Genomic DNA, 25,856 nt, shown 5'->3' on the forward strand with positions numbered 1-25,856 from the left:
TGTGCGCTACAGCATCGAATAACGAGGATTTTCTCATGTTCAGGGGGGCTTAAAACTTTTAAAATGTCAAATGCCAAATACTTTTATGTTATGTTCTAAAACTATGAAGTACTGAGAAAATCATGTGCTGAAAAATTTCAATTTTATTTATTTAATTATATATATATAACATTTATAAAAATATAAATAACAATACAGAAACACACACACACACACATATATATATATATATATATATATATATATATATATATATATATATATATATATATATATATATATAATATGAATAACATGTAAAGTATTTCAGCACATAATTTCCTAGTAGTTGATAGTGTTAGTACATCCACTGACTGTAGAATTACCTGTGAAACGTTTTCACGCAGCCAGAAAACTGCTTGTTGTTGCAACCAAATCCTGTGGGATTCTGTGAGAGTAGGGAGTAGCAAGATGGCGGCCAGTGACTTCAGTTTTTAGGGCCAATCATCAATCCAGTGTATAATAGAGCTCAGTGAGCACCAAGCAGCTGTGGGCTGATTACTATCTTTCACGTTGTGTTTCAGACGAGATTTGTTCGTAAGTATTGGTTAATTGGGAAAACAATAATTGTCTTTTTGCCTTATGTAACTGAGGCGTAAATGATTGTACGCTAAAGTTATGAAAATGTTTTTATTTTAGCTTGCAGCAGGAGTGACTGATTGTAATGTTTGTTGCTAATCCAAAGCCTGGTATGTTACAGTTTACGATGGCTAAAGCGATGGCAGAGGTCAGAGGTCACTCTTTTATAAACTAAAGAGATAAAGAAGTTTGGTTATTGGAGCGTCGTTATCTGGCTGTCTAGCTGCTGAATAAATAAATAAATCAGGAAAACTCAGGGCGAGGACAGCACAGCTGCTTTAACTGTTTTTTTTCTCCACTCTTGGTCTCTTCAGATTGTAGCCGGGGCTGCTGTCCAGGAAGTAGGGCGCTGTGCGCTGGTTCTCTTGCCCATATATGGAAGAGACGGTGACAGAGCACACCTGGTGGGGGTGAGACAGGTAATGAGGGTCTACATTTAAAAGCAGGTAGATCTCTGAGGAGGATCCATCCTGTTCTGATTCCTGCAGAGGCAGCGCATTTCTAGAGCGACGTCCGGAGCACCGTGGATCGGTTTTACTGCAGAGAAGGTAAAGGCAGTAGATCATCACCTGGCTGCTGGGGACGCTGATCTAGTTTAGATCTCTTTAGTCTGCAGGTTGACCTGCTACTGTTTTAGCTACTGTTCCAGTTATTGGTTTGGCTGCTGTTTTAACTACTGTTTTAGGGTTTTATTCCTAGTTTAGTAAGGCAGGGAGAGTTTTTATTTAGTCCCCTGGCCCGGTTTTAACCCACAGGAGGACCTATGCTGTCCCTGGGTCCTGTGCTGGTTTTATTTAGATTAGTTTAAGGAGACTAGAGGGAGGAGAGATTTTCTGTTGTGTTCACCAGGGTTTGTGGAGTGAGTGTTTTTGTTGGAGGCACTAAGGTGTATTCTGTTTGTTTTCTTTAGTAGTTCTCCCCCAATACAGTCTAATTAATTTAATTGGGTTTTTAATTATTCTCTCAGCTATCAGGATTCCAGACCAGCATAGTTCCTACTTTTAAAGCAATTTCTTTTTGGTGTAATGAAATTGATCTTTGTTCCCTGGAAACGGTAAACTTAATAAATTGTATTTAATCTACATCCGTGCCTCTGTTAGTCTCTACGAAATCTTCTGTGATCTGGTACCAGATGGTTGGAGGCTTAGAAACCGTACCTGAGGTCACAAGAGCATTAATAAATGTCACTACTTTGAAAAATAAAATGTTACTGTGTGTAGTTTAGTGCTAAAAATCACATTCCTTAATGGAACAAATTTAGTTTTAATAAAAGCTCCATTATTAAATGTGTTTATGGGGATTATCTGTATTTATGGGGCTGCAGGTTCTGGTCCTGCTGGGCTCCAAGTCTGAGCTTCTGCTGCAGCCACAGCATCTTCTCCATCCGCATCCTGAGAGTGGAGGACGGCGAGCCGCCACCAGTCCACGCCGTCAGCGCGTGAGTAGCCGGCGCCACCTCAGCGTCTCTGAGCGTCTGCTGTGCTAACGGTGTTAACGTCCCGCAGGTTGTGTCTGTGCCACCTGGCAGGCTCTGAGCGCAGCTCCAGGACCCAGAACAAAGGAGAGGACCTGAAGGAGGCTGGAAACATCAACGCCTCGCTGCTCATTCTGGGCAAATGCATCAAGGCTCTGCAGCACAACCAGCACACCAGGTAGGACCTTCATGGTTCTGGGAACCAGTTCTGGTCCTGGAGCGTCCTGAGTGACCCGCTGTCTGCTGCCTCCAGGCTCCTGCAGCACGTCCCATTAAGGGAGAGCAAGCTGACCCACTACCTGCAGGGCTTCTTCTGCAGCAGCAGCAAGGCCTGCATGGTGGTCAACGTCAGCCAGTGTGCCTCCATGTACGACGAGACCCTCAACGTCCTCAAGTTGTTGAGCCTTAAGTTCTGATATCCAATTAGAACATCAGTTCACTCCCAAACATTTAGCACTGCTGTCTTTGTAAAATGAACTGAGCAGCAATCTAATCACAACGGGGAAGCAGCCATTATGTTTTTGACTCAGACGATTCATCAGCCTACCTTCCCTAAGATCACCGCTGCATGACTGAAGAACTTCCCCTGGAGCCGCAGCACCAGAGCGCTCTGAGGTCTCGGTAGAGCCGCTTGATGTAGTCAGGATCCAGCAGAGTGAACGCTGGACTTGCTTTGGCTTGAACGGACATCAGCCTCCATGAATACCAGGTCATCCATGTTGCTGTTCATTAACACCGTGCTAACTTTTCCACTGTGGAGGCTCACCTTGGTACAATCACATAGCAGAGCCGTCCGCACCAAGTGACGACCCAAGATGGTTTAAAATGTCCTGGTAAGTTCTAAGAGGCCACTTCTTCATGTCATCCTCTCAGTCATGAATAGTTTAAAGCTGCGGCGCTGACCTGCCACTTCCATCGCTCTGCAATTATTGGAAATGTTGCTGCAACAGTTTATCATTTCAGTCAAGCTAATGTTATTTGGCCGAGGGAAGCGCTGAAACGGAAGTGGAGAACAAAAAACACAGAAGTTGGACCCAGAGTTACTTCCTTGTTTAAAAATAAGGTGGATAGAACAGAGAGAAATGTGAAAGGTAGTTTGTTGGCTTTGTTTCAGGTGGAGGTTGTGATCTCCAGGCTCCTCCCCGTCGTTCCTCCTGCTTCCTGCAGCAGGAAGACGCTGCAGAGCAGCAGCAGCTCCCTGACCGGCTGGGAAGCCAGTCTGGAAGACCTTCAGGTGGGAAGGAGTCGCCTTTAGCCGTGTAGCTGCTGACGTCTCAGTCATCCCTGATATCTAAAACATCCGTCCAGCAGGGTGAAGACCAAGACTCCAGTCTGATGGAGGACAGCATGGAGGAGACGGCTGACAAGGTGAAGAAGTCGTCATTAATAAGAGGCTTCACCAGGTCAGTGGTTTTAGCTGCTCCACATTTCTCCTGACATGAATCCACCTGCTGGGTTTCCTGCTGGAGGCGGCGCCACGTTTACCTTCATTCTGACGTCAGAACCGCAGCTTCGTCCCTCCTCCTCTTCATCAGCTGCTGCTGCAGATTTCTGCAGGAAACCAAGCAGCTTGTGGTCGGGTCTGCATGTCCAGGTCCCAGCCTCTGATATCTAGTTTACTTAGTTATAATGATGAGAATAATAATAATAATGAGAACAAATCCTATTTTAAACTCCATCCCAGTTTTCTCTGGCGATTGATTAAATCTCCAAACGCAGCTTTGATGTTTGATTCTGTTGCTGCTCAGTTGGAGAAAACAGGAAGAACGATCGTTTTAGTTTAAAATCAAGTTTGACTGTCAAAATAATTTCTTGTTTAAAGGAAGCGGTCCGATAAAAGCCCGTCTCTAGTTCCTAGGCTGGGCTTTTCCTGCTGGACCCGATGGATGGAAAGAGTTTTTGGACCTGACCTTGAACCTTGACCTTTGGCCTCAGACTGACCTGATGAGACCGTCAGAGAGCAGTTCTGATTGGCTGTCAGTGAAGCTCTGTAAACATATTGACTTGATCTACTTTAGTCCTCTTTCTATTAAATACTGACGTAAATCTATCTGCAGCCAGTTGAGTTTCATCTTTTTCTGCTGGATTTGATCCACCAGACAAACTGTTTCTGTCTCCTGATTTATGGACTGATAGAAAGAAGCTATTTAGTGCCTGACATCACAGCATTGTGAAATTACACAATGTGTTTCTTAGGTAGAACTTTTGCTTACTAACCAGAAGCTTCTAGTAACTCTGGTTGACATTGACAAATGTCACAATGCTCCTGTTTTTGTTAAAATTCACCTGTAAAAAAAACAGTTAGAATGTAACAATTGTCATTTCTGACTTAAAAGGACAAAAATACCCATGGACAACTTGTACTAAATTACATAAATAATTACACTTGTAAAATATATATATTGAAATTAAACATATCTTAAATAATGACACCAACAGATATTTTAGAAATTCAAATCCATACTTGAGTCTTTCTCTAATGTCTTGCTAATAGATGCATATTTCCTTTAATGTCGACCATGCAGACGAATCACCATGGAATAGTTTCACCAGTGAACTTTACCCATCATCACCTGTGGGTGGAGCTAATGAGGTTCTTAAATTTATCTTTAGAACGCTGTCCACACCTAGTTTCTGTCACCAACCAGTACCTCAATAACTTCTTTGGATCAATGGTCAGTGAATCACAGAGCCGGTCCAGCTTTGTCCACCGGTCCAGAAAACCACCTTCAGAGTCCCTCAGCAGCTTTTCTCCCACAGTCTGACCTGATGGGTCCCAAACGGTCCTCCAGATCCAGAACCATGTTAGCGATCCTGATGACTAACAGGACGAGGCGCTGCTGGACGTCCACCTGCTGGAGGATCTCTGCAGCAGAGCGCAGGCCGTCGTCCTGAGGCGTCGTGATCAGGAACAGAGGATGAATGCAGGAGAGACGAGCGGAACCACAGGATGAGGAAGAACAGATGTGAGGAAGATGAGGGAGAGGAAGGGTGGCGGTGAAAGTGGGCCTCATCCATGTGGGAGCTCAGGAAGTCTTTGAGAACGGCGGTGAAGCAGGAAGCGCTGATGTGTGGTGTGAATGATGGAGAGGCGGCCATGATGCAGTTTTAGCATCACTTCCCTCACATCTGGGCCCTTTGTGCCGTCTGAGCTGCTCTGCCTTCCTCTTCACCATCTGCATCCATTACTGACCTCCTCCAGACTAAACGCTGAGGTCCATGAACCACCCAGACGGGTCAGCAGGGTCTCACTCGTCCAGCCGGGTCCGCTTTCAGCCGTTTAAAGGTTTTAGTTCAGGTTTCATGTCGTCTCTCTGGGTTTTAAAGTCCGTTACAGGATGCTGAGTTACAGAAGCGCCTAATTCCCACAAATGGAATAAACTAATTGATCTTAACCCCAGTTTAACTTTGCTGCAGCAACACGGTTCACAGATTGTCTGAAATCGTCAGTAAAGAGAAGATGAAGCTCAGCTTTGGTTCCTAAATCTGCATCTGAAGGAAGAGTTGGGGACCAAAGTGCACTTTGGACCATTTACAGCACCGAGACGGTAGAAAGCTAAAAACAGAGCCGGTGTCAGCTGCTGAGCACGGTGGAGGACGGGTCATGGTTGGGCCTGTTTAGCTGCCTCAGGACCCGGGTCACTGAGCAGAACCAGATCTGAGTCCGTCTGTCTGAAGCTCGGTCCAGAATCACGTTGGTGAAGCCAGACGTTTATTTCAGGGGTGGGTCGGTTTTATTAGAAGGTCCGTTTACTAATGAAGGAAAATGTTCTGTTCCTGTAACCTGGTACCTAAACACTGCAACAAGGAACAAAAAGTAAAATGAGTTTATTTCTCCTTGATCTGAGCAGCTAAATAATCTGATCTGCAGATGGAATCAGAATTTTAACCCCTAAACTAAGATATTCAGATTTACTGCAGTAGAAATAAGACGATGGAGATGAGTTGGATTCTAAGTTCTGCTGAACTTGGACGGGTCCAGTGGTTGTCTGGGCTTCTGTTGTCTTTCTGGTACCAGTCTGCTGGTTCTCCTCTGATATGGAGACAGTTTGATTCACAAACTCTAATCAGAAGTTTGTTTCTCAGTGCCTGAATATTCTGGGTCGGTTCTGTTCTGTTGGTTCTACTGCGGCGCTGACCCGCTGTTCCTAGTACAGCTTTGTTGTTCTGGCTAAAAGCAGCATCAGAGAAACTCCCTGCTTTTCCAGATTGGAACCTGCAGCTGTTTAAGTTGGTTCTGATGGTTCACCTGGACCCAAACCTGGAACCCTGCAGCTTTAGGGACCGGTTCTGGTTCCATTAGGTCCAGTCATACTAGAAAACAGGAAACGGGTCACACATAAACACCAGCATAGATGGTAAAGCTCCATCTCCACATTTGGACCCAACCGTGTCCTGTGAACCCGTTCATCTGGAGCGACCCTGAGATGGAAGCGGGCCTCGCCTTTATCTGGGCCGGCAGTCAGAATCCATCTGTTCCTCAGAACCTCTGGTTCTGAAGTCCATTCTCACTTTTATGGTTTCATTTCCTTCCAGACCGTCAGGGTCAGGCCGGGTTTATCTGGACCTCTGGGTGCGTTTGGAGCGGTTCTGGTACCAGGACGGCCTTGGTGGCCTCTCAGCCTGGAGGAACCAAACAGTTCTGGTTCTGGTCGGAGAAAAACATGCAGCCGGTGCTGAGAGGTGCTCCACGGTGGCATTATGATCCAGTTATTTCTGACATGTTTCAACAAGCCGGGTCAGACGGGCCTGCAGAACATCAGCAACATGTCAGAGTTCCTGCCTCTCCACCGGTTCCCTGCATGAAACAGAGACTCCTCCATCCATCCAGACTGCTCAGCTCTGCAGGGAACCGGACCCAGAGGGTGCGATCTGGACCGGGTCAGACCGCGGCGTGTTTGTCTGATGGAGCCATCACAGCTAAATGCTTTAGTGATCAAACACCTAATGAGGCCCGGCTTCAGGAGACGATGTGTGATTGGGTTATTGATGTCGTGTCAGCGGGTACCAAATGTTCTGATCCGCTCCAACAGGCCCGTAGGAGCTGCTTTAATTCATCAGAGGGTTGAGAATCCGCTGCTGGCAGCTCGCTGCTACAGGAAACACTGAGATGCATAAAAAGGGTCTGAATGCAGCGTTTAGCAGCGAGCAGGACCGGCCCGGTTCGGTCCAGATACACACCGGGGATGGAGGCCCAGACGATTCGGACCTGGACCTGCAGCAGATGGTGGCAGTCAGGACGGTGACTGAAGGTTTTAAATGATTTACTGCAGACGTGATGAATGTTTTCCACGTAAAACGTTCAGGACTGAGGTTCCTTCAGGAGAACCGTTGGTCCGGACCGTCTAATGGTCCAGGAGTCAGAACCCGGTTTTTCTCCTGATAAACCATTATTGTCATGATTTTCATTCAGACTGCAGGTATTTCCTCAGAAAAAGCCTTGTCAGCAGCTTTAATCTGACTGCAGTTTCCTGTCAGCAGTAATCAGCACTAAATGGACTTCTCCTCAGGGCCCGTCAGGTTCTGATGGGTCCGAGCTGCAGGTTGATGAATTCAGCCAAACTGGATCTGCTTCAGCATTTAGAGCAGGGGTCATCATGCCTCATAACCAACACTATGATGTCATACATTTTAATTTGACACAGATCTCACATTACAATAATCAGTCTCTGCTTTGCCCACCCCCTCACGACTCTTTATTAGAAAAAAACTTAACTTGCTTTTAAAGATAAACACTTTTTAATTAGAAGTTTTGCATAAATTTAAACATTATTTAAGGTAATCTTGGTTGCTGTCTGGCAGATGTTTTTGGGATGGAGTAAAATGAGTCCATAGATCCACAGGAGGCTTTTTAACATGTTTCTGCTATGACTTGCTTCTATAATGTTGCTTCACATCCCTCTCCACTCCGTGTAAAAATAAAAAATAACTTTATAAAAGCTCTCTGAGAACCGTCTTTCTCTGGCCTCACCCAATTAGATCCTGTTCTCCAGTTCATGTTTTAGCTGCAGTTTATTTTTTACATTTTTTTTACGCAATTTCCTTAATAATCTGTTTGTATCTTCTTATGATTCCGGGTCCGTTTCCTGTGGCTTCACCAAGGCCCGTCTTCCCGGTCCAGGAATATGGTCACAAAGGAAGAAACAATTATCAGAGACCAGACACTTCTACATTTATTTGATTTTGGAATTCCAAAAAGAGAGACAACACTTACAAACTTTTACCATCAACTTCATGTAGCCTATTACCCCCAAAAAGCGTCTTCTGTGTGGTCATAAGCTGTTGTCTCATCGTCCAACCCCAAACATGTCCTTTTAACAACACCTCAAGGACTCCCAAAAGGGTTGGATTAACAACCCTGCAGACATTCAATCTCCAGCAGCTTCCATTTTTAAAGGACTGGAAGAGGAAAAAGTTTCCAAGGAATCATTTAGAAGAGTTTCACAAAGAAACAGATTGAATCCATGAATGTGAAAACGTGTTCCTGAGTGAAAGAGACAGACATGAACAGACTAAACTATCTGTTCAACAGGGAGAGGCTTTCTCTGACAGGAGGAGACTCTTTAGACTCAATCAGCAAAAAAACACTGAGGAACCTGAACCGAAACAGAACCCAAAGCCAGGATGCAGAGGTTCTGTGAATGTGGTGTTGAAGGTGTGGAGGTGGATCAGTGAGTCAGAGGAGACTCTGTAGAAGGACAGAATACCAGCAGGACAGTCCACATACACTGCTGCTCTGTTAGAGACGGAGAAGGAGGAGAAAGATGTTTCTATGTTATTGTGACGGACAGAGTAACCATGACGATCAGAGCAGCTCAGACTCCAGGACTGATCATTATCTCCAAACCAACAGTCTCTAATGTCTCCTCTCCTCCTGATTCTTCTGTAACTCACTGATATATAAACCTCTCCTCTCCACTCGACCTCCCAATAACAGCGACCACTCAGGCCAGTTCTACACAGCAGCTGAGGCCAGTAATCAAATCTGTCTGGATGATCAGGATATGACTGAAGCTCCTCCACTAGTGTCACCTTCCTGTTGTCTTCAGACAGTTTGAGGTTTCTGTTCACTGTGTTTGTGTCGATTGTGAGTTGACAGGAATCTGATGGAGAGAACAAAGACAATCCAGCTGCAGTTATTGATCATTTATTGACACTTTGATGATGACTTCTGAATGAGTGATGGACAGTTTGAAGATGGTTGAATGTGAGCTGCTTTGTTGTCATGAATCAAATAAAAACACACTTACACTTCCTCAGACCTGGTGTCAACCATCGGACTCCAGCAGGCTCCACCCTGAAAGGAGGAGGGGGGTCAGACCATCAGTCTCTTTCAGCAGCAAACATGGACATTACATGTCTCTCAGACACACATTGTCCTCCACTGAGAAAGGACCAGTCCAACATTTGGACACGTCCACTTGTTGTAAAAATCCAGAGAAAGAAAGAAGAGCTGAGAGCAGACAGACATTTGGGCTCTGATGATGATGATGATGATGATGATGATGATGATGAAACATTGCAACCTGCAGTGGATGTGGTGAGGACAGTTGGTGGCGCTGTAGCACAACTCATTTGTCCAAACAGAGGAAAAGCTCCAACAGAGAGGAGAAAGGAAATCCCTCAGTAACAACCTGAAGAAACAGCCTGAAGCCTAAAAGGACATCAGGAAACTAAGTCAACATTTCTGGAAGCTCCACCGTATTTAATAATCAGCATTAAAATGCAATAAATCTAAACACTGACACCAACTCTGGATCCCTGTTCCATCCACACTCCCACACACAGATGGAGGAATGAAAGACTAAAGAGCCCTGTGGAAATCTGCTGTGGCCACACTGGAAGATCCAGAAATACAAACATTAAAAAGGAGAAGCTGCATCACGTTCAACAAAGAGTTCAACAAGAATCAAAGATCTGATCTCTGAGCTCAGACTCACAAACCAGGGAGAGGCTTCCATCATCACAGACCTCTGACAAACACCTCCAACCTTTCAGCTCTTCTTCTACCAATCAGCACCACCAGGTGGCGCTGCTCACATTTACAATGAGACCAAGAAGAAGATGCAGCTTCCTGAATCCAGCAGCTGCAGTAATGGCTTGTGAAAGTGTCCAAGGAGCCTCTGGAACAAGGCCCCCAGCAGATAAAACAGTCCAGAGAGTCTTTGTTTGCATCTTTCCACACAGATTTCCAACCTGCTTTGAGAGGGAAATGAAGTCCCGTTCTACTGATGATGACACGCTATGATATCACAGATCAGGAGCTGCTGGACTTCTACATTTCCAGCATGGAGGACATAGAAGATCTCAGCTCTGATGAGGAGCTTGCCTGCCTTCAAACTGATTCAGGCTCAGAGAAATATTTCCAGATGAAGTCAGACTAAAATGTTGGATTGTTACGCTGCTGCAAGCCGACAGGCCAAGAAGAAAGCTTCAAGTTCTTCTCCTGTTCAGCTCTACGTTCCTGTCAGAGACTTCAGCTCCTCATAAGGAGAACAACTAAAGCCTGGAACAGACTGTCACAAACATCCTGACATCTCCTCCCTGAACAAAGGTCTGCAGCATCAAGGTGACTCTTAGCTTCATCTATGGAAAGATCTTCTCTAAAGGAGGCGGAGCCTGGATTGGAGGTCCAAGTAGGAGCTTCCAGGAACAAACCTTGGTAACCTCTGGAGGAGCACATGTCTCTGAGATTACTGATTACTTTAATCAGTGGATTAATTGATAGAAGACATGATGACTAAAATTTCTGATAGCTGCAGCTCCATTTTCTAGAGATCTGCTGGAACATCAGTTAGAAGTGAAGAATTTCATCATATCAGATCCAATCCGTTCATCTTCCATAGAAACAACTGCATTATTGAGCTGAACTGGTTCTGAAGGTCTGGATGGTAAAAACCTCCATTGTTTTATGTCTCATTAGTTTTCAGAAAGAGTTGAATTGATGCTGCATGAATTAAATCCATCATGACTTAGATCATGAATGATGGAGATACGCTCTGGCTTTATATTGAGCAGAGCTCAGGTACCGTACCCCTGCACATCCTGCCGGTTCTAGACTATCAGTTTAAGGAGACAACAGAAGGGACAAGCAGAAAACTTCAACTCTGGACCAAGATCCAGAAAACGTTGGAACATCAACCTCCATCTCTCCCTGTCATCTACTGGATACATGAAGTCCTTTGCTCCAATATACATTTATTTTTGCCTGTTTTTTCCCTGCCATTCACTATATGCACGCGCGAAAGCAACATTTTTTGACGCGTGTTACCGTCAAATAAACATGCAAGCATATCGAGTTATTTTTATTTATTTTTTTTGGGACTGTTGGCGAGGCCGTAGCGTGAGTTTGGCCGCCTTGCCAAGATAGCGCTGCGGGAAACATTGAGATTGTTCTGAAGAGGACTGGGAGACAATCTGCACTGAAGCTCATCTGACTACAAATTCAGACGCATGGAGGGAGTTTAAGTGGAGAATAATGATGAGGTTCTTCAGAATTCCAAGAATTACAGCAAAGGTGGACCCAAATAACCCAGTTTATGCTGGAGAACCTGCAGAACCCACATAGCAGATCACAGCCATGTGTTCTGGTTCTGACCCAAGCTGGATGTGTTCTGGTTGTAGCCCTTTAATCCTCACAAATTAAGCGAGTGAGCTCTGGGTTCTATCAATCTCTTCAATGTTTCCTTTAAAGTATTATCTGGGATCTATGCACGTTATCAGGTTTTAGCTCTAAACACTGAACTCTGGGATATTGAGGCACAGACTAAATCACCACTTGACACAAGGTAGAAAGCAGGGCTGTCCAACCTACGGCCCGCTGGCCAACTGTGGCCCTTGGTCAAATTTGTATTGGCCCGCTGCAAATTCTGAAAATATAACTAAATATGGTCGCACAAGAAACTTAAACTCAACTATGCTGCACTTCTCAGTTTTCTCACTAGATGGAGCCACAGAAACTAAATTAAGACAAGAAATTTAATCCCTTTTCTCTGTTCCAGAATTTCCGAGGGTCCCTACATTTTCTGAGGCTTTGAAGAAATTCCCACGTTCTTTGTTTGTTTATTTAATAAACTTAATTAAACCTCCTCTCCTGTGGAAAAAAAACTCAGCTCCAACAGTCACAGCTCTGACTCCAGTACTAGGCCACCTGGTTTATAAGTTTTGTTCTTATTAATTCTGCATTATTTTTACTACATGTGCTGTGTTTCTGTGCCTCAAAGCTCTTACTGCTCCTCTCACCTCCCTGCCCTCAGACCCAGGTGCTTTTATCAGCGGCCAGCCTTCAAAACGTGAATCACTACGTTTAATGTTCTTCCACTTGTACCAAAATGCCCCAATTAAAGCCAATAGGAGAGTCAGTAGCTGTGTTTCATGCTATTTTGTTTTTAACGACACAGAACCAGTGGTGCTTCAATGGAATGCTGCCTTGCGCTTTAATTCAGGTGCGCATAATTATGTTAAATGTAATTTAGGTGCGCATTTTTAAGGGTGATTTTAAGGAACTTGTAACATCAGGGGCTTCAGCTCAGACCCATTAATCCTCCTCTTCCCTCTAAAGGAGCCCTTTACACTATTTATTTATGCATTTTTCCCTCTGTTTATTCCTCGTGCGCAGCGCACCAATCGGGGTAAAATCTGCCCACCTCACCGCCTCAAACTGATATCATTAGTATAAGTTATGCTGATACCAGACGTTACCAAAAAAGTGTTTTTTTTATACCGTCACTTAGGAACCAGAAAGATGCAGAGCTTGAAAAGCTGCAGCTTTACTCATCAACTCTGGGGTTGTGATGCATAAGAAGTGCTATATTTTCTGTAGGATTCCCCATTTAAGACTATTAATGGGCTAAAAGCGAAGCAGAAAGTCATTATTCCGTCCGCCTCGACAACTAACAACATGCGCTCAGAGAACAACTTCAAACTGAGCCTTCAGCTTGGTAATTACGCACCAGAGCGCCCTGAGGAAAACAATAGAGATTTGTCTGGTTAGCGCAGAGACTCAAATGAGAAACCTGTCACTGTGAAAGATGATGATGGTTATAAACTTTAACAGTCTAGAAGTTAATGGATCATCAGCAGCTGGATCAGCGTTAAGACGCAGAGTGAACCCCTGAGTGCTTTAAGTGTTCCAGCTGAGGGGAAAATGTCAGACCATACAGGCTTGATGAAACTCAGCATGATTCACCAATGAGGTTATAGATCTACATTGATAAACAAACCCATAGATTAATGTGTAACAGTGTAATAATACGGTTAATAAAATAAAACTATTTTATTCAGTATTATTTGAACAGTTGTGGGGTTTTTCTGTTTTAACCCACTAACTGAACAATAATGTGTTAACACTACTCTTTTTAACAAAATACTTGTTTACTTCCATGCCTGGTAGGATAAAAATGAGACTGAGCTTACTGGACCGGCTATTCCAGGGTCCAGTAAACTCCGCCCCCAGATCCCAAAAATTAACATAATCTCTCTCTTAACTTTTGATAAAAGTTGAGAGGTCTGCCCATCACAAATTCCTTGTCTCCAACATTGCCAGAGATGCTCTGAGCGCTCAGAGTTCTAGCTGGGTCCAATCTCTCGTTGTCCAGTTCGGTAACGATTGTCACTACCCGATCCGTACCGGTAGCACGACCCATTCCATCAGCTCATTTGCACATGCACGAACAGAATAACTTCCATGTAGGCAAAATTTCTTTTTTCTTTTTTATTCTTGTCTTATTTCAGTGGGGGGGGGGGGGGGGGGGGGGGTTCCGTCCGTCGGTTTTCTAATGCTTATCCAGGGTCGGGTCGCGGGGGTAGCAGCTTCAGTAGGGAGGCCCAGACGTCCTTTTCCAAAGCCACTTGGGCCAGCTCCTCCAGGGGAATCCCAAGGTGTTCCCAGGCCAGCCGAGAGACATAGTCCCTCCAGCGTGTCCTGGGTCTTCCCCTGGGCCTCCTCCCGGTGGGACGTGCCCGGAACACCTCACCAGGAAGGCGTCCAGGAGGCATCCTAACCAGATGCCTGAGCCACCTCAACTGGCTCCTTTCGACGTGGAGGCGCAGCGGCTTTACTCTGTGTCCTCCCCGGATGACTGAGCTCCTCACCCCATCTCTAAGGGAGAGCCCAAACACACTACGGAGAAAATTTATTTCGGCCGCTTGTATCCGGGATCTCGTTCTTTCGGTCAGGACACAAAGCTCGTGACCGTAGATGAGGGTAGGAACGTAGATTGACCAGTAAATCGAGAGCTTCGCCTTTTGGCTCAGCTCTCTCTTCACCACAATGGATTGGTACAGTGTCCGCTTCACAGCAGACACCGCACCAATCCGCCTGTCGATCTCCCGCTCCATCTTCCCCTCATTCGTGAACAAGACCCCAAGATACTTGAACTTCTCCACTAGGGGCAGCACATCCTCCCCAACCCAGAGAAGGCACTCTACCCTTTTCCGGTTCAAGACCATAGTCTCGGATTTGGAGGCACTGATTCTCATCCCAGCCGCTTCACACTCGGCTGCGAACAGCTCCAGTGAGAGCTGTAGATCACGCCCTGATGAAGCCAATAGGACCACGTCATCCGCAAATAGCAGAGACGCAATCCTTAGGCCACCAAAACGGATCCCCTCAACACCTTGGCTGCGCCTAGAAATTCTGTCGATAAAAGTTATGAACAGAATCGGTTACAAAGGGCAACCTTGGCGGAGTCCAACTCTCACCGGAAACGAGTCCGACTTACTGCCGGCAATGCGGACCAGACTGACACCGGTCGTACAGAGACCTGACAGCCCTTATTAAAGGGTCCGGTACTCCATACTCCCGAAGTACCCCCCACAGGTTCCCTCGGGGGACACGGTCGAATGCCTTCTCCAGATCCACAAAGCACATGTAGACTGATTGGGCAAACTCCCATGCCCCCTCCAGAATCCTGCTGAGGGTGTAGAGCTGATCCAGTGTTCCACGGCCAGGACAAAAACCACACTGCTCTTCCTGAATCCGAGATACGACCATGTGACCGACCCTCCTTTCCAGAACCCCCAAATAGACCTTACCAGGGAGGCTTAAGAGTGTGATTCCTCTATAGTTGGAACACACCCTCCGGTCCCCCTTTTTAAATAGGGGGGCCACCACCCCAGTCTGCCAATCCAGGGGAACTGCCCCCGATGTCCACGCAATGCTGCAGAGCCGCGTTAACCAACGCAGCCCCACAACATCCAGAGCCTTAAGGTACTCAGGGTGAATCTCATCCACCCCCGGGGCCTTGCCACCAAGGAGCGTTTTAAAGACCTCGGCAACCTCAGCACCAGAGATGGGAGAACCTGACCCAGAGTCCTCAGGCTCTTCTTCCGCAATGGAAGATGTGTTGGTGGGATTAAGGAGGTCTTCGAAGTATTCCGCCCACCGACGCACGACCTTCCTAGTCGAGGTCAGCAGCACACCACCCCCACTATAAACAGTGTTGGTACTGCACTGCTTCCCCCTTTTGAGAAGCCGGATATTGGACCAGAATCGCTTCGAAGCCTTACGGAAGTCTTTCTCCATGGCCTCTCGGAAGTCTTCCCACGCCTGAGTTTTTGCCTCGGCGACCAGCCTAGCCCTCTGCCGCTTCGACTGCCGGTACACATCAGCTGCTTCCGGAGTCCCACAGGCCAATAAAGCCTGGTAGGACTCCTTCAGCTTGGGCTGAACCAAGGCCAATAAAACCCTTTCGGGCTTGCCCAAACCAGATCTGGGAACAAATGAAAACTGTTTTATCTTCTTCCAGTCTTGTGCTTAAATCACTGATAATGTGGAGATCAAGCAAACAAGGCAACTAAACATCAGAATCACCAAATGAAGGGAAAAAGTTAGCTTAGTTAGGCTTTTTTGCTGTCAGCTAAAATGAGCTGACAGAAAAGATCCAGAACAATAAACCTACTTTAATTATTCTGACTGGACAATAAACAAAACTCAGCAGTATTAAAGACACACAATGTCAAGAAATACCACATAGACTGCTTCCAAAACTCAGCTTGTAAAGATCCTCACTGCTTCCAGAAACATTATTTTTACATCTTCTCTAACATGACTCAAAAACAACCCCTGATGGTGAGCCTGGAAACTGCACCACAGTCCTGCCTTTAGAACATCACTCGTCTATAGCAGCTATTTTAATTTACAGATCCTACAGATTATGAGTAGTGATCTTTGTATTTTTAAGTCTTTCTGCTCCAGTCTTGCAAAAAGTCAGCCCACAGCTGTCCACTATTTATGGGGGAACAGACTGTTGTGGAAAATGTTAATGGTGTATGTAACTCTAATCAAATCTGATCTGGTTGCACCTGCATAACTTTCCCGTGTGAAAGAAGCTCACATGCTTACAGATTTACTGTGTTTCCACATCCAAGCATGCAGAGAGGAGTTGAGTTAGATAGGACCTGGATCGTACCAGTGGCTGCACTCCTCTAAAGATTACTCCCACTTTCTTTGTTAATCCAGAATGCATAAAAGTTTAGTGTGTTCTTTTTCTCTTGACTCTGTTTCCTGACTGCATTAATTCAATTCTATCAAATTGTATTTATATAGCGGCAATTCATGAAACATGTCATCTCAAGGTATTTCCAAAATCAAATTCCATCAGATTATACAGATTGGTAAAAAAAATCCTATCTAAGGGAACCCAGCAGGTAGCATCAAGTCTTGACAAGCAGCATTCACCCCTCCTGAAAGAGCGTAGAGCCACAGGGAGAGTTGTCTGCATTGTTGATGGCTTTGCAACAATCCCTCATACTGAGCATGCATATTTATTTATTTATTTATTCCGGAGGTGAAAAAACGAAACTCTGCAAACCTGTTTAATATGCGATGTCTTGGTCAAAAATAACACCAAGATTTTTTTACTTTATTAGCAGGGGCTCAGTTAATGCCATCCAGATTAGGTGATTGATTAAGAAGTTTATTTTTTTAGGACTCTGGTCCAAAGATTACAACTTCTGTCTTGTCAGAATTTAAATGCAGAAAATTTAAAGTCATCCAGCTTTTGATGTCATCAAGATATGACTGCAGTCAAAGTAATTGATTGGATTCATTAGGATTTATGGATAAATATAGCTGAGTGTCATCAGCATAACAGTGGAAATTAATCCTATGCTGTCTGATAATTTGCAAATTTAGGAGACATTAGGGGACAGAGACATTCAAACACTTTTCACCTTTGAATTAAATAACACACAAAGACAAAGATGCATCTTTTCTTTTCTCTTGATTAAAAATAATGATTTATGATCTGGGGTCATAAATCAGTCCAAACTTTGTCAGAAAGTACCTCTATGTCTTTATTCCTCCATACCTGAGAGCTTTCAGTCTCCAGTGTGGATCCTTCAGCCCAGCCGACAGCAGCTTCACTCCCGAGTCTCCTGGATGATTGTAGCTCAGGTCCAATTCTTTCAGATGGGAGGGGTTTGACCTCAGAGCAGATACCAGAGGGGCACAGCCTTCCTCTGAGACCAGACAGCCTGACAAGCTGCAGACACACAATTCAACACATTATGTTAACATTAGAAAGTAGTGCTCAAGAAACTGTAAACTAGAAATCAAACTGTATTTTGTTCTGTAGGTAGTAAAAAGTAACATCCGACACGTTTAAACAGATGAATCTTTACTGGGTTGGAAACTCTGCAAACTGACACAACCTCTGCAGACTAGACCTAAAATACCAAAGATAAACTGGTGGTCCCAGTAGAACCATTGTTCTCGTGTTTAGATCACTTTAATTTCATTGATGGAGTCAACAATTGAAGCTGAGATAAAGAATAAAGCAGTGGTTTGGATCAGTGGCATTAACAGCTTATGGTGAGCACATATTTCACACTTGCAGAATCAGCAGAATGTCTTTGAGAAATCTCCCATCCGAGGTCAGCTCCAGTCTTTCAGTTTTCTCTCTTTCTTCGAATGTTTATTAAACTTTTTCCCATATTTTCCCCACCTACTGCATCTCATTCTCTTGCTGTCTCATCACTAGTTTCCCTGTCACTCTGGGCTTTGGCCTGCGTGTGTTTGGGATGTCCTGAGTCAGCTCTGGTGGGTGTGATGACCAGGAAACTGGGACATCAAAAAGACAAACCATCTACAACTCATGTTCTGCTTTATTGTGGAAAACTGATAATTAAAGGGTTTCACTCTGAAAGAAAGTCAAGCCCAAACAAGCAACTTTGCCATTAAAAACACTGGGTTATGGGAGTAGCTTTTTACCTGTTGCCATCAGACTGTTGAACTCTAAACTGGACTCTACACCACACTTGCATCATTATTTTTAAACTACCAACGTTGCAACGTTGCAACTTTTTATAATCCATTTAAATAGTACACAACTGAAAATTTTTATTTTGCACTGAACTATACTTTTCATATTAATGCCTTTTTGCACCATTATTTCTGCACCATAAACATGGAAGAACATTATTCTGCACACTCTAGATGAATATTATAACAGAAACAGAATGTTTATTATTGTCATTGTACATCATGGTCCAGACATGTACAATGAGATTAAAGCCAGCTCCAACCAGTGCAATAATATCAAAATGTCAGATAATCAAATGTATATATAATATACAGTAGTGTTATGTACATTGCAGATATAATATATTTTACTGTATAGATTGGTAAATATTTGTAAATATTTCAGGAAAGAAACTGTAAATATTGTACAGTGTCAAAATTGCATCATGATTAATGTTAATAAACTTATATTTCCATCATGTTTTTAGCAGGTAATGGACAGAAATCTGGTTTCCACAGGATGGAGAACTAAGTACCTGAGAGTTTGCAGTTTGCAGTTTGGACTCTCCAGTCCAGCAGTGAGAAGCTTCACTCCTGAATCCTGCAGGTTGTTGTTCCTCAGGTCCAATTCTCTGAGACTGGAGGACTGGGAGCTGAGAACTGAGGACAGAGCTTCACAGCTTCTCTCTGACAGGTTACAGCCACTCAGTCTGAGGAGACAGGGAGAAAAGTCTGCTATTAAACAATTAATCAGAAATATTATTGATTTCTTTACAGTCAACAAAGTTCTCCTTGGAAAGATTGATGGATCTGTCTGATTTTACATATCTTTATGTTGCCTTTTGTTGTGAACTGGTTATTTATAAATACCTTTATGTGTAATTTAGGATGCTAGTGAGGAGGCTCAGAGAAACTGTGTGAATAAAAACAACAACTTGCTTTTCAAGCACTTGCTGCCAAATGTTCTAAAATAACAGAAATGTTTGTGGCAGGGCCGTCAACAGCTGCCATGGCTGATGATGATGATGGTGACATCAGGTCTCTCAGTGGCAGCAACATGTAGCAGAACCTGCGCTAAGCTGGACTGCTTTCAGAACACATCATAATGATAATAAACTCCTAAAAAAGGATAAAACCTAATGTAACTGAAGTTTGTCTTTAATATTCATGGCTTGATATTATTTTTGCCTTATTTTCAGCTCGTCTATTCCGGGTCTCTAATTTTTTATTGATGATGAGGTTCATGGATAGTTTAAATTAACATGTGCTGTCTTTCCAGAGAGAGAAGGAGCTGTGTCTGCAGGCAGTGAACATTTTAGTTTCATCCTTTGTTTTGACCGCAGGTACGAGTTGGGCTAAAAAAACCTTTTATATTGTTGTTAATATTATATAGTTAAGAAATGTGGCAATGTTGAAAAATTACAGCTATTAGAAACCATTTAATATAATGTAATTTAATTTTAAGATGGATTCTGAGTATTCATCAGATCAATGGCTTTTGGGGACCAAAACTTCGCTTCTGCTGCCCCAAACCATCAGGAACTCAGAATCATTACAGAACTAGAAATCCCTCTTATTTAAACTTGCTGTTCTGTAGTATGATTTTCATCTATTCCTGTGTTTTTAGATTTGTTTTGTAAAGCATCTCTGAGTGTCCAAAAAGCACTGTATAAGTTTAATGTATTATTATCATTATTAATTTAATCGCGATTAATCGCATAATTTCGATAGTTAACTCGAGATTAATCGCAAATTAATTGCATATTTAATCCTTTTATTTCTAAAAGTGTAATAGCCTGTTTGGGCATTTTAATATGCAATTTTGTAATAAATGACATCAATAAAAAGCCTGCTTCTACAAAAAATATTTTTATTTTGTTATTTTTCAAGCACTTTTCAGTATTGGAATGAAAACAGCCTAGTGCCATAAAATGTTAAACCCTGGCCTATAATGGCCAAATCACTAATCATGACACCCTGATGTTTACAAAATGTGGAAACTAAAGTGTAAATAAATACCTGTTTTAATGCTGATATATTTTTCGCCTCTTAAACAAAGATAGACATGGTATTACGCATATACATATAAATTAATAAAAATGTTACATTTCAACAAAGTCATAAGTTTTGTTGTTAATTTTTTTTCACTCTCTCCCTCACACTCATCTAATTCTGAGCTTTCATACCAACAATAAGAACTTCTTTCAAAATTTTTGCTTGCTGTTTATATCCATATTCCAATCAGTGCACTAATCTGGTTTCCACAGGATGGAGAACTTTGTACCTGATAGTTTCCAGTTTGCAGTTTGGACTCTCCAGTCCAGCAGAGAGAAGCTTCACTCCTGAATCCTGCAGGTTGTTGTTCCTCAGGTCCAGTTCTCTGAGACTGGAGGACTGGGAGCTGAGAACTGAGGACAGAGCTTCACAGCTTCTCTCTGAGAGGTTACAGCCATTTAGTCTGAGGAGACAGGGAGAAAAATCTGCTATTAAACAATTCATCAGAAATATTGTTGATTTCTTTACAGTCACCGATGTTCTCCTTGAAAAGATCCTTTAGCTATCAGGGTCCTCTCCTGTGGAACCAACTCCCAGTTTTGGTCCGTGAGGCAGACACCCTGTCTACTTTTAAGACTAATCTTAACTGTCTGTGGTATAGCATGCTGTGATGTAAGTATGCACACTGAAAAGCCTGGTCATAAAAACTGCAGTAACAATAAAAAACTCACTGAGTCAGAACAACAACAATAATAATAATAATTATTATTATTATTATTATCACAACATATGACTATGTGAAACTACAGTCAGTGAACTATATTAAAAAAGTTCTCCACACAAGGTTTAAGTTCTCTTAAGAACCTTTATTCATAAATTTAGTAACCAGTACATTCCACACTCCGCTAGCTTAGCTCAGCACAAATATATTGGTGAGACATTTTTTTTTTCATATACTTCACACAAAATACTTTCAAAACATATTCAAGTTCTTTCTGAGCAAAGTAATTCTCACAAATATTAATGTTTTCCAAGGCGGAATCGTGTAGAACACATTTAACTTCAATGTGAACAGTTTTTTTAGCTTACTTGATGGAACATTGTTTTTTCTTGGAGAAAATACATCAAAGATAACTTTAGGATAAGAGCACTCACTATGTCACGTAATTCATTTACAAATCTGACGAAGGTAGGATGTTTCACTCTGATTAAATATCAAACTCAAAACCATTTTAACTGTTTTTAGCATTGATTTACTTGGACCAGTTTTAAAGTTTTAACTTGTATATTATCTTAATTGTGTAATTTATTCACGCCATGAATTTAATGGCATCTTTTAACAAAAGGCAGGACAATTATTATTATTATTATTATTATTATTATTATTATTATTATTATTATTATTATTATTATTATTATTATTATTATTATATCCATTAAAACTGAAAACCATAAATGTTACAATTGTGACACATTTTCTTGATATGCGGGTCATGAATATATTTCATTCTTCAAACTGGTCACAGAAAAAAAAACCTTTGAGAATCACTCATTGTTTAAATATGTGTGTAAATATTTCACATTCTAAGACATAAACTGTAAATATTGTACAGTGTCAACATTTCGGGTTTTTTGAATGGTTAATAATATCAAAAATAGATTTCCATAAACCTTTTAACAGGTAATAGACATAAATCTGGTTTCAACAGGATGGAGAACTTTGTACCTGAGAGTTTCCAGTCTGCAGTTTGGACTCTCCAGTCCAGCAGAGAGAAGCTTCACTCCTGAATCCTTCAGGTTGTTGTTCCTCAGGTCCAGTTCTCTGAGACTGGAGGACTGGGAGCTGAGAACTGAGGACAGAGCTTCACAGCTTCTCTCTGAGAGGTTACAGCCACTCAGTCTGAGGAGACAGGGAGAAAAATCTGCTATTAAACAATTCATCAGAAATATTGTTGATTTCTTTACAGTCACCAATGTTCTCCTTGAAACGATTGATGGATCTGTCTGATTTTACATGTCTTTATGTTGCCTTTTGTTGTGAACTGGTTCAATATAAATAAACTAACTTTACATGTAATTTAGGATGCTGGAGAAAAAGTGAGGAGGATCAGAGAAACTGAATTAAAACAACAACTTGCTTTTCAAGTACTTGCTGCCAAATGTTCAAAAATAACAGAAATGTTTGTGGCAGGGCCGTCAACAGCTGCCTCGGATGATGATGACGGTGGCGGTGACATCAGGTCTCTCAGTGGCAGCAACATGTAGCAGAACCTGTACTAAGCTGGGCTGCTTTCAGAACACAAGGCTGTGTAATGAACATCTTAAAGCAACCCAAGCACTTGGTAAATCTGAGAAAATTATACAATGTCAATACAGTAATCTTAGCTAATGTTCTAAGGCCAAGTTAGTCTGCAATGTAAATGTTAGTGATGGGTCCTGCAACGCTGATGCGTCAACCATTATTTTATAATGTGTTTAAATTCTGCATAATCTTCAGAGCGACTGCTTCAATGCATTAAAACAGAAAACACTAAAAGTTACATATCTGACACATTTTGTTGTCGGAGGTCCTGGGAATGTTTAATTCTTTAATGGGGCACAAAAAACCTTTGAGAATCACTCCTATACGGTGAATCTGTGCCTGGTTTCTATTCATAGGGAATAAAGGTCAGACAAAGGTCAACAATCTATCATTGAACTAACATTCCCATCATGTTTTATCAGGTAACGGACAGAAATCTGGTTTCAACAGGATGGAAAACTTTGTACCTGAGAGTTTCCAGTCTGCAGTTTGGACTCTCCAGTCCAGCAGAGAGAAGCTTCACCCCTGAATCCTGGAGGGGCTTGTTATTCAGGTCCAGTTCTTTGAGCCGGGAGGACACATCCAGATCTTCTGCTGATGACACTAAGATGAAGATCAGAGCTGACCACTGAGCAGGAGACAGTTTATCTGTGGAGAGACTTCCTGAACGCAGAGACTGTTGGATCTCCTCCACTAGAGAACAATCATTCAGTTCATTCAGACAGTGGAACAGATTGATGCGTTTCTCTGCAGACACATTCTCACTGATCTGCTCCTTGATGTAATGAACTGTTTCCTGATTGGTCTGTGAGCTACTTCCTGTCTGTGTCAGCAGACCTTGTAGGAGTCTCTGATTGGTCTGCAGTGAAAGTCCCAGGAGGAACCGGAGGAACAAGTCCAGGTGTCCATTTGGACTCTGTAAGGCCTGATCAACAGCTGTCTGGTGAAGAGACTTTGGTTTAGGGTCCTGAGAAACTGAGGACTTCTTAGATGTTTGTGTTTCTCCGATCAGGTTGACACCAGAGGTGATGAATGTCCGATGAACATGAAGAGCAGCCAGAAACTCCTGAAGACTCAGATGGACGAAGCAGAACACCTTGTCCTGGTACAGCCCTCCTCTCTCCTCTCTAAAGATCTGTGTGAACACTCCTGAGTACACTGAGGCTGCTCTGATATCGATGCCACACTCTATCAGGTCTGATTCATAGAAGATCAGGTTTCCTTTCTGCAGCTGATCAAAAGCCAGTTTTCCCAGAGACTCAATCATCTTCCTGCTCTCTGGACTCCAGTGTGGATCTGTTTCAACTCCTCCATCATACTTGACCTTCTTCACTTTGGTCTGAACCACCAGGAAGTGGATGTACATCTCAGTCAGGGTGCTGGGCAGCTCTCCTCCCTCTCTGGTCTCCAACACGTCCTCCAGAACCGTAGCAGTGATCCAGCAGAAGACTGGGATGTGGCACATGATGTGGAGGCTTCTTGATGTCTTCATGTGGGAGATGATCCTCCTGGCCTGCTCCTCATCTCTGAATCTCTTCCTGAAGTACTCCTCCTTCTGTGGGTCAGTGAACCCTCTGACCTCTGTCACCATGCCAACACACTCAGGAGGGATCTGATTGGCTGCTGCAGGTCGTGTGGTTATCCAGAGGCGAGCAGAGGGAAGCAGTTTCCCCCTGATGAGGTTTGTCAGCAGAACATCCACTGAGGTGGACTTTGTAGCATCAGTCAGGTTCTCCTGGTTCTGGAAGTCCAGAGGAAGTCGACTCTCATCCAGACCATCAAAGATGAACAGAACCTGGAAGTGTTCAAAGCTGCAGATTTCTTTGGTTTCAGTAAAGAAGTGATGAACAAGGTCCACCAAGCTGAACTTTTTCTCTTTCAGCACATTCAGCTCTCTGAAGGTGAATGGAAATATGAAGTGGATGTTCTGGTGGGCTTTGTCTTCAGCCCAGTCCAGAGTGAACTTCTGGGTTAAGACTGTTTTCCCAATGCCAGCCACTCCCTTTGTCATCACTGTTCTGATTGGTTGATCTCTTCCAGGTGGGACTTTAAAGATGTCTTCTTGTCTGATGGTTGTTTCTGGTCTGTGTGGTTTCCTGGATGCTGTTTCAATCTGTCTGACCTCATGTTCCTCATTGACCTCTCCAGTCCCTCCCTCTGTGATGTAGAGCTCTGTGTAGATCTGGTTCAGAAGGGTTGGACTTCCTGCTTTAGCGATCCCCTCAAACACACACTGGAACTTCTCCTTCAGACCAGATTTAAGTTGATGTTGACAAACTGCAGCAAGATGTTCTAAATGAACACAAAAAGTGAAATCAGGAAGGAAACCAAATGATCTTCTGAAGATGATGTAAATAAATGTGATTCCATCTCTTCAGACATCAGTAAATGTGTGATTTATCCATAAGGTTAAATCTTTGTAGAAATCCTCTTACTGCTCTGCAGATGGTCAGCCAGCTCCTCCTGCTTCATCCTCCTCAGGAAGTTCAGAGTGATCTTCATCAGTCCCTCTCTGCTGCTCCTCCTCTGCTCTTCATCCTCATCTTCCAACACCTCCTCATCATCTCTCTGACTCTCTGAGCAGTCTGGGTCACCTGGACTCAGAACCTTCTGGATCTTCTTCAGCTCCATCTTCACAAAAGTGACAATGTTGTCCTCCAGCAGCTGGAACAGAATAATATATGAAGGACACATCAGACTGAGATCATGGATCCAAACATCAGAACCATGTTGGACAGACTGACGGTCCACTGGTCCACAAAGTCCAGCATGGAGACGACTGAATAGAACCAATGGAAAAGTAGTTGTTGTACATGTACAGACCATAAATATGGAGTCCAGCTGGGTTTGATGCTGCCGGGCAGACGGACCTCTGGGAACCTCTGAGTTCTGCTGGTCCACTCTGTGGAGGAACCAGAACAATCAGGAAGGAAGGAAATATTCATCCAGCAGTTTTCACAGATGAAATCACCAAGAGCTTCACAGTAAAAGTCCTTAAAACAGAAAAACTGAGCATCAAATAAACACAATACAAATAAGTTAAAAAGAGAAAGATGAAAAAAGGATGAAGACCAGAACCACCCAGTAGACATTTTAAAAATCTGTCCACACTGTCAGCAGATTTGATGCTGGTGGGGACAGTGACCCAGAGCTTGCAGACAGTAGAGGTGGAGGTTCTGTCCACACAGGTCTTCAGGTCCATACTAGGGGTGGTGATTGGCTAA

The 25,856-nt window shown here is 43.2% G+C and overlaps 2 protein-coding genes across 4 annotated transcripts; one reads left to right on the top strand and one right to left on the bottom strand.

The window, feature by feature from the left end:
• Positions 1-990: 990 nt before the first annotated feature.
• LOC118560167 (kinesin-like protein KIF20B) lies at positions 991-4,343 on the top strand. 3 transcript variants are annotated; one of them, XM_036130937.1, is made up of 9 exons: positions 991-1,028; positions 1,107-1,166; positions 1,943-2,056; positions 2,124-2,270; positions 2,346-2,925; positions 3,207-3,326; positions 3,401-3,460; positions 3,562-3,686; positions 3,915-4,343. In XM_036130937.1, exons 1-5 carry the CDS (start codon positions 994-996, stop codon positions 2,506-2,508), a joined length of 519 nt encoding a protein of 172 aa, XP_035986830.1. In that variant the 5' UTR covers positions 991-993; the 3' UTR covers positions 2,509-2,925; positions 3,207-3,326; positions 3,401-3,460; positions 3,562-3,686; positions 3,915-4,343. The 3 variants fall into 3 exon arrangements, with proteins under 3 accessions (XP_035986830.1, XP_035986829.1, XP_035986828.1); XM_036130936.1 differs by lacking the exon at positions 3,562-3,686 and having other exon boundaries at positions 3,401-3,495; positions 3,944-4,343; XM_036130935.1 differs by lacking the exon at positions 3,562-3,686 and having other exon boundaries at positions 3,404-3,495; positions 3,944-4,340.
• Positions 4,344-8,606: 4,263 nt separating this feature from the next.
• On the bottom strand, positions 8,607-25,122 carry LOC118560166 (NACHT, LRR and PYD domains-containing protein 12-like; the record flags this gene model as incomplete). The annotated part of the gene is made up of 8 exons (XM_036130933.1): positions 8,607-9,195; positions 9,343-9,389; positions 17,404-17,577; positions 18,872-19,045; positions 20,620-20,793; positions 22,057-22,230; positions 23,100-24,924; positions 25,068-25,122. Coding segments are annotated over 8 exons (3,153 nt in total), but the record flags the coding sequence as incomplete, so codon positions are not given.
• Positions 25,123-25,856: the final 734 nt, after the last annotated feature.

The sequence above is a fragment of the Fundulus heteroclitus genome, unplaced genomic scaffold (genome assembly GCF_011125445.2).
Source record: "Fundulus heteroclitus isolate FHET01 unplaced genomic scaffold, MU-UCD_Fhet_4.1 scaffold_397, whole genome shotgun sequence".
NCBI classification, from domain to species: Eukaryota; Metazoa; Chordata; class Actinopteri; order Cyprinodontiformes; family Fundulidae; genus Fundulus; species Fundulus heteroclitus.

Excerpts from the sequence above, each read along its gene's own strand:
- LOC118560167 (XM_036130936.1), top strand. The coding sequence starts at position 994 with ATGGAAGAGACGGTGACAGAGCACACCTGGTGGGG. Across the intron at positions 1,167-1,942 it reads TCGGTTTTACTGCAGAGAAG|GTTCTGGTCCTGCTGGGCTC; the intron begins GTAAAGGCAGTA and ends ATGGGGCTGCAG. Across the intron at positions 2,271-2,345 it reads CAGCACAACCAGCACACCAG|GCTCCTGCAGCACGTCCCAT; the intron begins GTAGGACCTTCA and ends TGCTGCCTCCAG.